Source organism: Cannabis sativa, chromosome 9 (assembly GCF_029168945.1).
Source record: "Cannabis sativa cultivar Pink pepper isolate KNU-18-1 chromosome 9, ASM2916894v1, whole genome shotgun sequence".
NCBI classification, from domain to species: domain Eukaryota; kingdom Viridiplantae; phylum Streptophyta; class Magnoliopsida; order Rosales; family Cannabaceae; genus Cannabis; species Cannabis sativa.
This window is the reverse complement of record NC_083609.1, coordinates 45686942-45702869: the sequence shown is the minus strand read 5'-3', so window position 1 is coordinate 45702869 and position 15928 is coordinate 45686942. Positions and strand designations below refer to the sequence as shown.

The 15928-nt window shown below is 30.4% G+C and overlaps 1 protein-coding gene across 1 annotated transcript; it reads right to left on the bottom strand.

Moving 5' to 3' along the window:
• Positions 1-13784: 13784 nt before the first annotated feature.
• On the bottom strand, positions 13785-15593 carry LOC133031425 (uncharacterized). The gene has a single exon (XM_061104920.1). The coding sequence runs from the start codon at positions 15591-15593 to the stop codon at positions 13785-13787; it is 1809 nt and encodes a 602-aa protein (XP_060960903.1).
• Between the last annotated feature and the right edge of the window lie 335 nt (positions 15594-15928).

The window sequence follows — 15928 nt, the reverse complement described above, 5'->3', positions numbered from 1 at the left end:
TAGAAAGTAAAGGATGATTTCCTTCGAGCTTGACCAAACGAAAAATAAATGATGGAGTACTCATTTCACTTAGCTGAAATATCATTTATACGGGGTTAAGTGTTTTAAGGATAAAACACATTGTAGGGTGTTATGGTAATCTAATCCCTTTACTGTGTAGATTATCTATATAGAGGATCATTGATCAAATTAGGATTATAACAATGGATAACTAATGATGTGTCTATATGGTGGAACATATAGAGCGTTCTATATACTGAGAGTGCAATTCTAAGTTCTATGCGTGGATTCAACGAAGAATTAATAAGTCAGTGAATTTAAGATATAAATTCTTGATCTGCTTATTGGGAGCTCGGATATATAGACCCATGATCCCCATACTAGTTGAGACCATAATTCTTGTAAGACTCAGTTAATTGATTTTGATTAATCAATTATAATTCTAAAGTTAGACTATGTCTAGTTTATGCATTTTCACTAAGCAAGGGCGAAATTGTAAAGAAAAGAGATTCTAGGTTTATTTATTAATTAAGAGACTTTATATGTCTAATTAATAAATATATTAAATGACAATATTATTTAATAATTAATTTTTAGTTATTAAATAATTAGAATTGGCATTTAAATGGTTAAATTGGAAAATTGGCGTTTTTGAGAAAATGGGATGGAAAAAATGACAAAATGGCAAAATTACAAAGTGGGCCCATTATCCATTCTAGGGCCGGTCACTTAGTGTGATTTTACTATTTATTTTTCAATTATTTTAATGCCAAATAATTCTAACCTAAACCTAGGTGGTTACCTATAAATAGATAGTGATGGCTCTCATTCACACTTAACTTTTGTCAGATGAAAACTGAGCCTCTTTCTATTTACCCTAGCCGCCACTTCTTCATCTCTTTTCCTCTTCAATTGTTTTTTCGAACCTTGAGTGAATGAGTGAGTGCCCACAGACATCAAGTGGTATCTCAATCATAGTGTGTAAGACTGTAGGAGATTCCAAATAACAAGAAGGATAATCAGCATCAAAGGAAGGAGAGAAAGAGATCCAGGTTCCGAGTGCAACATGAATATGTCTCCCCCTCATGCACATATGATCCACAATTATTTTGGTGATAATATATCTCATAAGATTATTGTTATCACTTTTAAAATATCACTGTATATTATTTATGATCATATATATATATATATCTCAGAATATCAGTATTTATCCAACTTATTGAATCATTCATGTGTGCTTACAACTTTGTTCATACTGAAGTTTAAAATTTTAAGTAGATATGAACATAACACATTAAGGATAATATAAATTTTGATTTGCGAGAATGATAGTACTTCAAGACCATATATTTATTTCATCTTGTTGTATGATCTTAATTTCCATATCAAATGATCATTTATCTATAATTTTTGATGCATATGAAGTACTTCAGGACTTCTCTACTAATGAACAAACTACATACATTTCATATTTCTCAATATACAGAAAGAAATAAAAGTTTGTTCTTCAATCATTTATAATATAATCAAAAACTCTTTAAGAGTCTATCACAACGTATAATTTACGAATTTATATTGCATAGATAACCATACATGTTTTTCAAATAGTAATTTACTTACATGTCTTTATTTCATACAAAGATCTTTGTCATATAGTACGTGCGACTTTGAATTTATATCACTTAAGACATGTATTAAATTCTTCTAGAATGTTTAGATAAGGCTTTCAAATTCTCACTATATTAGGAGCTCCATATAAATAAACTTTTTGTTGCAACATTTATGTGACTCTTATAAATCCTCATAAAATATATTCCAAGCTATAATCAAATAAAGATTATATTTTCTCAATATTTAAGCCTCGTCTCAATCAATCTCATGTCTATGCAAATTTTGTACAACAATTCATTTTGTACAAATACATATATGTAAATTTCTCATTAAAAATATTTATTTGCACACCCTACAGGTCTTACTTCACTTTATACGAGTAAACTTGCCTGGACTGCGCCATAATATTTTGGCCAAAAATTAAATGTAAGTCGATAATTCTCGACAAATCTAATATCATAATCCTTGCTATCTCATATTAGTTTATTGCATATGAAAATATTCAACATCTATTAACAACACAAATTTCATTATATGATAATTTCTTCCCATATTGACGTAACTTATAGAGATCTCTTTAAATTACATATTTTCAAATATGTATATCATATATAGGTACCTATACAAAACTACTTCAGGGATTCAATTATGATCAAATATGTTATGTCTAACTTCTCTTGGGAGTCTCTTCTAGAGTATCGTTTTCATTACGATTATTATTTTTAAACTATCAATACTTTATAACATTAAGGTATCTCCATGAGTTCTTTTAGATTTAACAACTTCAAGACAAATCAAATGAACATTTATTAATAATTTTTACATTGTTCATTTACGCTTCAGGCGTTTTCAACTCATTCTATCTCAACTTTGAATAATATTGATTTGTAGTTGGTATATATCATTTTGAGCTATATCGTTATTATATACTTTGTGCAAGGATTATTTTTTAAAAATCATCATCGATCCCAACTACTTCTCTCCCTTTGATCGAGAGAATTTTTAAAAATTGTGATATCTAATGATATTCATACACCTGTAGGGATTTCAATGTATCACAATGAATTAATATTTGTTTATACCCATATATACTACATAACATTGAACTTCATGTTCAGGTTCAACAATTATAAACTTAATTCATTTCTAAGAATGAGTCATACTTGTATAATTAAAAATATATAAATTTATAAATTTTGCAAATGCATAATTATATGATCTTATCACATCGATAAGAAACAATGCAATAAAAATCTAACAATGACTCAAGATTGTTAAAGAAATATAATTTAAATATTTTCTTCAAAATAATTTAATATATATTTATTTTCTAGATAAATAAATAAAGTATATTAGAAAACTAAGTATCAATAAAAATATAATTTTATCTTATAAACAAATATAAAAGAGAAACTAAATGAAATACTACATATATTTTTTTTAAAAATTAAAAATATGAAAATATAGTTTCATTTTTTTTATGTGCAAAATATATGCACATTCTTCTTTAAAGCCTTATTAATTAATAGTGAGAACAATCTTCTGGTTCTTCAACAAATTTTAGTAAAATTATTTGACAATTTATTGCATATGATTGATCATGTCAAAATAACTTAATTCACGAGCTTCCACATTCAAGTCATTTTTAGCTAGGATTTGAGGAGAAAACCTTAAGCCAAGATAAAAGGTAAGCCCTAGATACTTTATTCCTTGTTGTTTTTGAAGTTTTAAGCTTGGTTCTCTTTTGTAATTTTTAGGAATTTGGGGGTTTAGTTGTTTATGGCTTGTTTTTGGAAGTATTAGTAGCTGTAACAGATTTGAAGAAGTTTGGGTTCTGAGAACTCAAGCTTTTCTCATCCATATTGAATTTTATTGCATGTTGTTTTAGATGCTTTTGAGTTGTGGGTTATGTTTAGATTACCCCAAATTGCTATTTTGGAAAGTTTAGTAGCTTTTGGTTCTGGTAGGAGTGAGCTTTGGGGGCCTGAAAATAGAAATTTTTGAGCCCTTGCTGCCCAATTTTGGCTTCCCCGAAGGTTAGCTTCCCTAAAGGTTAGCTTCCCTAAAGGTTGGCTTCCCCGAAGGTTAGCTTCCCTGAAAGGTAGCTTCCCTGATGGTTAGCTTCCCTGAAGGTTAGCTTCCTCAAAGATTAGTTCCTTGAAGGTTGGCTTCCCCAAAGGTTAGCTTCCCTGAAGGTAAGCTTCCCCAAAGGTGAGCTTCCGCATTTGTGAGGCTTCCAAGCAGGGTTTACTGAGAAGATAACCTTTAGTATTTTAGCCATAACTTTTCACTCGGGTGTCCGTTTTAGATGTTCTACATACCGTTTTAAAGCTCTTGAGAAGCTCTATAGCATGAGTTTGTTTTTAGGGCCAAAATACGTAGGTAGATTGGTGGAAAATCTTTGTTTCTATTCGGATTTTAGAGAAGTGTTCTAGAGTAAACACTTACCAGTTTTACATTGTGACATAGGACTGTTGGGTTTTGTACCCCAAATAATACTCATTTTAATATAATCAGATTTACTAAATAATAAAGATCAGAAATCACTGGAAGAGACTGATATTGATCTTAGATAATCTATCATAAACTTACCATTATATCTTTCTAAGTCAATACCAATGGTTGATCTTAGGTCTATGGATCTTAATCTTGATATGGTTAGGTTCAGCTTAGTTATATTATTTATGTTCTTTGAGTTGTTCGTGGAAGCTAACTTTTGGTTCTGGTGGATACTTATATCTTGGGAACATGGTAGTTCAATTGAGTGGGAGCGCTAATCATAGATATGGAATCTATAGCTTCTATAGGTATTTAGAAGTAAAACGATGATTTCCTTCGAGCTTGGCCGAATAGAGATAAATGATTGAGATCTCATTTCAGTAATTATATTAGTTTACTGAAATATCATTTATAGGTTGCTAAGTGTTTTAAGGATAAAATACATTGAAGGGTAGAACGATAAATATGTCCTTATTCAGTGTAGATCATCTATGGAGGATCCTTGACTATTAGGATTGTAACAGTGGATAATCATAACGTATCTATATCGTGGTACATATAGAGAATTCTGTATAATTGAGAGTGCTATTCAATTCCAAATATATAGTGGCGCAAGGTAGAATTAATAAGTTGAGAATTTACATGGTGAATTCTAGATCTACTTATTGAAAGCTCGGTTATATAGGCCCATGGTCCCCTCACTAGTTGAGAGAATACCGCTTGCAGACTCAGTTAATTAATTTTAATTAATCAATTATAATTTTAAAATTAGACTATGTCTTATTTATGAATTTTCACTAAGCAAGGGCTTAATTCTGAAGAAAAGAGATTTTGGGGTAAATTTATTAATTAAGAGACTTTGTATGGTCTAATTAATAAATTACATAAATGACAATTTTATTTGATAATTAATTATAATTATTAAATAAATAGTTTTAGCATTTATATGATTGAATTAGAAAATACGGTCTTATTGAAAAGATGAATAAGTGGTTGAAATAAAGTGGCAAAAATCTAACTAGAAATTGGTCCATTAAGTGTACGGCCATGAAGTTAATTTTTGCCCAATATTTTATTCTTTTTGAATCCATATAATTCAACCCTAAGCTCTAGTTGAAACACTATAAAAGGAACATGATACTCTCACTCATCCACTTGATGCCTTCAACCAAATCAAACCTAGTTTTCTATATCAGACAACTAGTTATTGAGAGAGTTCCTTGCTTAGTTATTTCACCTCCTTTATTGTTCTTCCACAATTCAAAACCTTGAGTGAATGAGTGTTGTGCCCACACATAGCAAGTCAAGTACTCAATCATAGTGATTAAGACGGTGGTAACCAAACCCGAAGGAGAGAAAGAAATCCAGGTTCAGATCTTGATAATGCTCTACTACAGAAAGGAATCAAGGGCTAGAGATCTTGAACTGAAGGAGTCATATTATTCCACTGCAATCAATGTAAGATTTTCTTAACCCTTATGTGTTTATTTTATTATTTTAGAGAATTTATATTTAGGATGTTAGTTCAACATACTTGTTAGTAAATCTAGATCCTAGTAAAATATTCCCAACAATGGCCTCCGTTCAACGCGTGAATTTCTATTCAGGTTGACCGACACACTTGAATCAGGAAACGAGATAAGATTAGTATAGAACATATTATATATATGAATATGTGTATGTATGTAATTGCATAAAGTTATGAATTGATATTATAGCGGCACAACCATCGTGTCGGGTCAGTAGTACGAGCATAGTATTAGGTTTGACTGACATTCAATTTTAGAAAGTATTAATTGGCGCTATCATAGCAGTATGAGTATAGTACTAGGTCGGCAGTATAGGTATAGTACTTGTTAAGAGTGATATTATGGCTAATTGTACTTTTGGGTATTATTGATGCTATCATCACGGTATAAACATAATACTTGGCTTGCAGTGCAATCATAGTGCTGGTAGCGACTGATATCATGGACAATAGTACCAAATGTTAAGAATGTTCTTACTTATCTGATAAGTCTTGTGGATAGGTGTATAGGTGGCTAGATACAAGTCGGTAATATATTTTATGTTACATGTTTTTCTTACTGAGTCTGTTGACTCACAGATGCTACTTTCGTGTGTAGGTAAAGGAAAGGCGAAGGCTGAATAAGTGTGAGTTCTGAGCTCAGATGATGATTGTATATGTCGAGATGGTGTGACCTGGAGTGTTCGGTCTCAAGACATCTTGGGCTGTATTTTATAGTCACTGTGCGACAAGGTTGTCAAAGTATTTGGATATAGATTGTAAAAGTTCAAACACGAGATTCCGATTTATGTAATTATGTATATATATTTATAAAGTTTAATAGTTTTAAATTAAATTTAATTTGATATACTTTCTGAGAAAACCCTTTGATTAGCAAAGGTGACACATTAATTAGAAAATCACTATAGCGCGCCTAAGTATCAGGGTGTTACATAGAAAGTCAATGAAGTTACTAATGCATTTGGAAAATTCTCTGAAATTGGCATCGTCCCCAGAAAAAGTTACCAAAAAGTCGTCAGAATTATCATCGTCACCGGAGTTTGATGCTAGAGTCGCCACCGGAGTTAGACGTTGGAATCTGTCTCACAGAAATCAATTACAGTTATTAGCTAATTAGAAATCTGAACAATGAAACCAATTTCTTAAAATAACTAAAAAAAACTTAAACCTCCATTATATTTAAAAAAAAACTAACTTTTAAACATGGAAACCAGTTATTTAGTACGACTAACTAAGACATTGAACATAAATAAGACACATAAAAAACCAGCTTCCTATTAGAAAAACAAGTTTCAAAAACTATAAATAAACAACTGAGAAGTTAAACTGATACAAGACACCTAAAAAAATAGTTTCATGCAAATATACACCAATAAAACTATGAGAAGATAAATTAAAAAAAATGAACATACTTCAAAAAGAAAACAACAATGTACCAAATATGAATCCTTAAAACTTGGATCAATTTACTTTTTTTTTTCTTCTTGATATGAAGGAAGTTTCTTCTTAGAGTCATCAGTTGAAATCTTTAGCAACATCTTCCATTGTATTTTTACTAGAGGAATTAGATTCCATTTGAACAAAAACATAAAAAAATAAATCGAAACTATTTCATCATACAACCACAATGAGTATTATGAAACCAAACAAAACTTAGTTTCATCACACAACAACAGTCAAGATTATGAAAACAAAACATAAATAATATACAATGAAAATAATAAAAACCAGTTTTATCAGTTAACTAAAGGGCTTTTTTCATAAATGTACAACAAAAATAACATAATTACAAAAAATGTGCAAAAAAAAATTATTTTAAAAACTTATACATTTTAAAAACTTATTACATGAAACCATACATTTTAATCATTAAATAAAAACTATGTTTATTAAAACTCAAAATAAACAATTTCGTAAAATTAATTAAACAATTTTATAAAAATAAACAAGTTAAATATTTTTTTTTATTAAAAAATAAATGTTTATCTATTTTAGTATGAATTATTATAATTTAATAAGATTTTTTTTTAATAAAATACAATATCAAAATTATAAACATTAATGTAAATAAATATAAATAAATACTTAAAATTACTAAAAATAAACATGACACATAGAGTGATATAATAAACATATGTGAATATTATTATTTTGTTTATTAAATTAGTATGTTTAATAAATAAAAAAATAAAATAAACATATATATGTATAAAGTATTTTATACTATTAGTATGTTTATTATAATTGTAAACATAAAAATAGACATAGCCAATTTATACTATACAAAAATAAGTATATTTTCTTTCTATTGTTTCTATATATTAATTATTTTCTAATTTTTATATTGAAGTATAATTTTTACATCAAAAAAAAAAAATAAATAAACATAACTTTATAAACTCCAAAAATTATTTAATTAGAAAAAAATAAACATGACACAATAAACAAAGAATAAGATAAAGATAAACAATTTTTTTTTATATATATTATTTATTTTCTAAAAAATTACTAAAAAATAAACATAACACGCATAGAGTGATATAATAATATTATTATTTTGTTTATTAAATTAGTATGTTTAATTAATAGAAAAAATAAAATAAACACATATATAAAATATTTTATATTATTGGTATGTTTATTATAATTGTAAACATAAAAATAAATATAGTTAATATTACCATATATATAATAATCAATAATTATTACTATATATATATTAATAAAAAAATTGAAATTTTTTTTTAATTATATATAAAAATGTATGAGAAAATGGTAATAAGTTTTTTTGCACATATTTTGTAATTAATTAAAATAATGTATACAAAATTGTAAAATGCCCTTAACTAAATAGAAAAGAAATGCTCACAAATATAATAAAAAAAATACACAATGCACAACAATAATCTAAAAACAAAATATAAGTGTGAAAACTAATTTTTAACCTAAAAACAAAATAATAAAAAGAAACTTAAAATAAAAAGTATAGAATAACATCATAAAATAGGGTAACCCCATCACAGAACCTACATGAGAAACTAATTTCGAACTTATGAACCCTGTGAAGCCAGTTTCCTAAAATAATAAAAAACAATTAAAACTCAGTTACATAAAACAACTAACCAACTATTAAACACATCAACAAAAAAAAACTATTAAACACATGTTACCTAAAGACACTTAAACAATAAAAATAATTAAGACATAAAAATGAGTTATTCAATAAAATAAAGAATAAATAAAATTGAGATACAAAAATTAATTATCTAATAATATATATAAATAATTTATTAAATTAAATTAAAAAACATTATTTAAAAAATTAATTTAAAGGTCTGAGATATAAATGTCAATTGTTTTTTCACAAAGTAAAAAACCAATTAAATATCTAACATGAAAAAATCGATTATGCAAAGTAATTTTGAATTGATTTGTAATGTCAACAAAAACCAGTTACTTAAAAACAATTCATATACTATACATAAATTCTTAACAAATAATTTATAAAATTAAATTTTAGAAACCAGTTAAAAAACTAATTAAAAATCAAACAAGAAGAAACTATTTTCATAAAATAAATAAATTAAAAACTAACACATAATAACTAATTACTTGAAACAATATAAAAGTTTTTATCATGTAGTTTCAAATCATTAAACGACACTTAAATTGATTGAATTGTCATAAAATTATATAAAAAAATAATAAAAGATTATGATAAATAAGCGTATTATAGTACCATCTTAGCTTTGAAAGAAAAGACAAAACACATTAAAATAATAAATCAAAATAAAGTATTGAAACTAGTTTTATCAAACACCATAAGCGTAATTAATCAAAAAGATAACATTAAATTTAGTTTCTACAAAAATACAACACAATACATGCTCTAGTTCGTCATGCTTATTCCTTAATGCGAACTATAATAATTTTAGTTGATCAATGTTATCTCCAATATTTACATATTTAGTAAGAACCAGTTTTTATATGCTAAAAAAATACACACACACACAAAATACAAAAAGAAAAAGAAAACACACACACACAATTTCTGTCACTATCTTCTTATCCTTTAACTCTAACTGTTTAGATTTTTTTTTATTATTAGGTCAAACGAGCTTGAGATTCATTGTAGTAGTATATTCTACATTGATACTGATCCCCAATATCACTACGCTATCACATATTAATATTACGTTTCAATCTCACTACTTCGCTATACCCATTCTCAAACTCGTCAAGCATATGAACTGAAATACTAAAAGACTTTCTAAGCCCACGAAACAATCAAATCATATATTCGTATGGGTACTCAGTAAGATATTACAAATAAAGATCAAATTCAAAGCAATCGAAAAAATATTGTAAGCCCTCGTTCCAATACATGATCTCTCTCTCTCTCTCTCTCTCTCTCTCTCTCTCTCTCTCTCTCTCTCTCTCTCTCTTATAACACTATTTTTTTTTTTTGTAAAAAAAACCTAAATGCAATAATATACATATACATATACATATATATATTTATATACAACAAAAGAACTCTTTTCACGAATACCAATGTCAAAGAAAAAAGGTTCAAATAAAATCATCAATCAACTAACCCTCGACCGACTAAAAATACCGCAAAACCAACTATTCACCTTAGCTATTAAAAAAAAATAATAAAAAAAAAGTAATAATAACACGAGCACCTCAAAATCAGAACACAATCCAAAATAGAATGAGTTGCAGCCGATAACCTCTCAGAACAATGTCGACGCTGGGCAAGAAGAAGAAAAAAAGCCAGCTACGATTCACTAAGAAGAAGAAGAAAAATAAGAGGAAAAAGAAGATGGAGGAGGTGTATATAGAAAAGGAATGCAAAGAAAAAATAAGAGAGATAAAAAAAAACCTAAAATGAGAATGCACATATTATACCTGAAATTATATCAATTAAGAGAACAATAAAATAGTAAAAGAAAAATAGGTACACTGGTTACATGAAGAATATGAAAAGACAACTTCTATTTTAATTTTAAAAAATATTATTTTTTATAAAAAAAAAACATAAGAATCGAATTGAAAAAAATATTTAAATTTATTAAGTTACCCTTTAAAAAATTGGGACGACCACTACAACAATTAACGTTTTTAGGGGCGGAGGGGTCCGCTGGTAATAATTGATAAATCCGTTGGTAATAAGTTTTAGCGGCGGGGTCCGCCGGTATTGCTCCGCCGGTAATACCCCGTCGCTATTAATGACTAATACCAGCGGACAATTAGCGGCGGGGTCCGCCGGTGTAGGCCCGTCCACTGACATGCTGCTGTCTCATTATTACCGGCGGGGGTCCGCCTGTAATAATGTTTTTTTAAAAAAAATAAAAAATAAATCAATATTAATAATAAATAACGTTTTTTCTTGTATTTAATTAATTAATTTTCTTTTTAAATTTATATTATTAATAAATACTAAATAAAAACTAACAAATCCACACATAATTATCATTTATATATTATTTAAAACTTAAAAATTAATTATTATCATCCATACATTATTTAAAACTTAAAGAAATCCAAACATAATTAAAAACTTAAATAAATCCACACATAATTAAAATTAAGATGAACTAATTATTATTGTCTTGATCAAACAAATCATCTTCGAAATTTGAGCCAGTAGCGTTTAAGTTAATATCAGGATTTGGTGCATTGTCCTGAACTTGCGATACTGGCAGTGATGGGTAATATGGTTGTTGGGAAGATAAAAGCTCCGCAAATGGCCGAGTTTGTCGTTGTTGTGGTAAATTCGGAGATTGTTGCTGTTGTGAAATATTTGGAGATTGTTGTGGCGAGAAGTTCGGGGATTGTTGCTGAAACTAACCCGGGAAAAAGTATGGATTTTGTGAACCGAAAAATTGACCCGGAGAAGTTTGCTGCATTGGACCCCCGAAAAACATCGGCTGCTGAGATGAACTCCCAAATTGGCCAAACATCGGCTGTTGGGACTGTGATCCTCCAAAAAAATCAGAGTAGAAAAATGGAGGAGACTGGGAGGAGCGTCCAAACATGTTTGGAATAAGAGGAGATTGGGAGGCACTTCCTTGCACATTAGGAGATTGCTGAGTCTGCTGTAAAGGTTGTTGTTGCGGCCTTGGACATGTTGCACTACCCTGAGGTTGTGTAGGTAGATATTGTTGGAGGAATCTGTCAAATCGCGGGTCATACAGATCAAATGTGTCCTGTCCCGGTGGAAAGCGTTCACGCAATCTCTGAAACATCTCAGCCATAATACCAACATCTTGAGAAATAGTAGACCCAGCTTGAGATTGAGTTTGACTTTGGCTCGAAGAGCTAGATAATGTTGTTGATCTTTTCCCCTTCTTTGCTATGTTGTAACCGACTCCTCGAATGTAGTCACTCCTGTCACCCATGACCTTGCCCATGACCTTGAATTGGATGTCAGACGGGACCTCCGAAGTTCCAGAATCACTGCCATATTGGCTTTGAAGCCTACTTCTCGCCATCTCTTCCTCCATTTCACGAGTGAGTTGCTCCTGAACATAAATAAAAATTGTTAAATAATCAATTATATAATAATTTTAAGAAAAATAATGAAATATTAGTGTAACTCACAAATTTCTCTTTAGCAGCATCGTTGACCCAAGTTTTATCCTTCCTCAGATGACTGTCTCTCCAAGTTGGTATAACATATTTTTCGGGCTCCTTCTGTAATGTTATCAGTGTTAGATTCTGTAAAAATTATTATTTCAATAAATGAATTATTTGAAGTCTACTTACAAATTCATGACGCTGAGCTGCCATTGATTTTGTGCCTTGAGTTGAGGGGTACTTCATTTGTTTTCTGTTTTGCTTGTTTTGATTGGAACGCGCTATAAATTTTGGGCTCAAAAACAAATCAATAATCTCTTTCCAATGCTCTCTTGTTACATAGTGCTCAGGAGGAGCATTGAGTGCCGCCTCAAGATTATCTGGGTTCCCCTCATAATATTTTTGGAAGAAAGTATGCCTAATGTTTTTTCTTTCTGAGTATCTTTTGCCCATCTCATGGTAAAGAGTCCTCATCACTTTTTCGGGTTCAGCGTGACCATCGATATCATAAAAGTACTACATTTGAAGAATTAAATTATTACTTAGCTTAATTATACATGAATAAAATTTATTATGTCCATCAATTTATTACCTTCATTCTCTGCACAACTTGGTCCTTGTGATGTTGAGGTACCTCACAAAAGTCCAAGTAGTTCCCCGGCAATAATGTGCTAACTTCAAAACCCACCTGCCGGATGAAAGCTTGGTTCTCCCCGCCAACTACTTTTCCTGTTGCAGGATCAAGTATAAGCGGCAATGGCCCCTCATTCGCACGTCTGCGAGCCTCTAGTGGTATATTAGTAGCACGACCACGACCTTTTCTTTTGGGCGGTGGTGCTGCCTCGCAGGCTGAGGGTACCCTACTAGGATCAGGTGGATCTAAACCTCCACCGTCTCCCCCGTGAGAAGAAGCTACATCGGCTGACATTATGACTCTTTAAAAGCAAAGTTGTATGACTAAATTAGTATTAATATAGATTACCAAAAATAGTTATAGTTTGAAATACAATTAACATCATCAAATTCATCACTTATAATATTATTACAAACAAATTAATACATATGCAAACTAATAGTCACTATCACACTCATCATTTTCAGAAACAATATCGTCTTCACATCAATCAATTAGCAACTCGTCACCTTCGTCATCTATTACGTTATCAATGTCACCATCCACATCATTTTCATCAGCCTGATTTACATTCAAATTTTGTGCAGTATCAATTATTGTCGCCACTTCAGAAGGTTGCAAAATTAACTCTCCTAGATCCATAGTCAATTGAAAATTTGAGAAGCTTAAATCATGTACAACATCTTAATCATCTTCATCCTGCTCAATGTCCCAAATTTGCCGGTGGTTTACATTCCCGACTATTTTCCAATGTCTACCTCTAAGCAAACTTACGAACACCAATTGCCAATAATCTTTGTATAATTACATGACAATCGTGAGACTTCAATCCAAGAACATTTGATAAATCATTGTTCACTTTCTTCTTCAAATTTGAGCAAAATCCATCAGGAAACTTCACGTCCTTGATAAATTGACAAAATTTTAATTTTTCATCAGCTTTGAGGACGTATAGGCGTGTGGCTTCATTAACTTGCCATTATCATCTTCATAAATCCACATCCATTCCCTTATTCCTAATTTCTTCAAATCATGTCTTGCGTTAGTTGTGTCCTTTGATTTATCGTTGTCCAAGATTGTGCTCAACAGACTGTCACACACATTCTTCTCCACATGCATCACATCAATATTGTGTTTCAAAGTATTTGTCCACCAATACTCAAGCTCATAAAAGATACTTTTTTTCCTCCAATTTTGATCTTCTGCAACTCGTCTGCGTTTTACACCACCAAATTGGTCATGTTTTCCAGGAACTTGTGGCACAAGTTTGTTTACTTGTTCGAGAATTTCCTCACAAGTAAAACGTCTTGGTGGATGTCTTCTTTCAATTTCTCCATCAAAGTTGGTGTCCCTTCTAAATCGATGGTTACTGGGCAAGAATCTTCTGTGACCTACATATGACGTCTTACCAATCACTCGTATCGAAGAAGTGTCTTCGTTACATGTTGGACAAGCTTTGTATCCTTGACCACTCCATCCAGACAAACTACTTCGAGCAGGAAAATCATTAATAGTCCATAAAAGGGCTGCACGCAACTTGAACACAGTGTTTGTCCTACAATCTCTCGTATCAACTCCATCAACCCACAACTCTTTCAGCTCATCCACCAATGGTCTTAGAAAAACATCCATGTCTTTTCCTGGTGATTTTGGTCCAGGAATTAGTAGGGCCAACATGAAATTATTGTCTTTCATGCACATCCAAGGTGGAAGATTATAGTTTGCTAACACGACAGGCCACATACTATATGCTAGGCTCATGTTGCCAAATGGATTAAAGCCATCAACAGCTAAACCTAAGCGCACATTTCTAGGTTCACTGGCAAAATCAGGATGTTTAGCATCAAAGTCCTTCCAAGCAATCCCATCAACCGGGTGACGCATCACTCGTTCATCCTTTGATTTTCCAGTATGATGCCATACCATGTGTTTTGGAGTATGTCTTGAAGCATATAATCTTTTCAACCGAGGTGTCAATGGAAAATAGCGCAACACCTTACGTGGCACCCTTTTTCCATTAGCTTTTGTTGAAGTAATCCATCGACTAGTTCCACAAATTGGACAAGCATCTTTAGTGGCATGCTCTTTATAAAACAAGCAACAATCATGCTCGCACACATGAATAGACTCATAGCCTAAACCTAATTTTTTTAGTCTCCTTTTAGCCTCATAGTACGTCGATGGAATTTTATTTCCTTTCGGAAAAGCAAGATTCAATAATTTTAATAATTCATCAAATACGCCGATAGGAATTTTTCCACGAACTTTCAAATGCAATAACTTTGCTAGAAAGTTAAGTGAAGAAATCCAATGGCATCCAGGATACAATTCAGCTTCAATCTCTTCAAATAACTCGTCGTAATATTGAAAAGAATCAGAATTGCGTTGAACATCTTCAGTTGTTGGTCGAATGAAATCTTCAACAATGGGAATCATCTCGTCATCTTCATCATCTACAATATGCTCAACAACTTCCGTCCGTGCAACAACTTCTGTTTCTGACTCCCCGTGGTAAATCCACTTTTGATAACCATGATCAAAACCCCAATCAAATATATGCGCTTCCACAATGTTTAAAGGCTCAAATCGAGTATTTAAGCATTTAACACAAGGACATCTAATTTTCCCATCAGAATTTTTATAATTTGAAGCCATCGCCAAAAATACTTGTAGACACTCCCAATATTCTTTACCGCGTTTTCTCCAAGAAATCCAAGACTTATCAATCGTCATCTAAAAGAATTTTAAAGTTTTATGAGTTTAAGCAATGTTAATAAACTAATTAAAATCTTATGCTATTTTATGAAATTTTATGAATTCGACGTGATAAATTAATTAAAATCTTATGCTATTTTAAGAAATTTTATTTGTAATTTGTTTTTATAAGCAAAGGAAAATTAATCAACATTGTAATTTATTTGGTTAAAGTTTATTTTTAGTATATTGCAAACAAAGTGTACACCAACATTGTTTAAAGTTTTATTTGGTTAAAGACTTTATTTGGTTAAAGTTTTATGAAATATTAGTTATCAATTTATTTTTTATTTGTTATTAATTCATGATATTCA

Excerpts from the sequence above, each read along its gene's own strand:
- LOC133031425 (XM_061104920.1), bottom strand. The coding sequence starts at position 15,593 with ATGACGATTGATAAGTCTTGGATTTCTTGGAGAAAACGCGGTAAAGAA.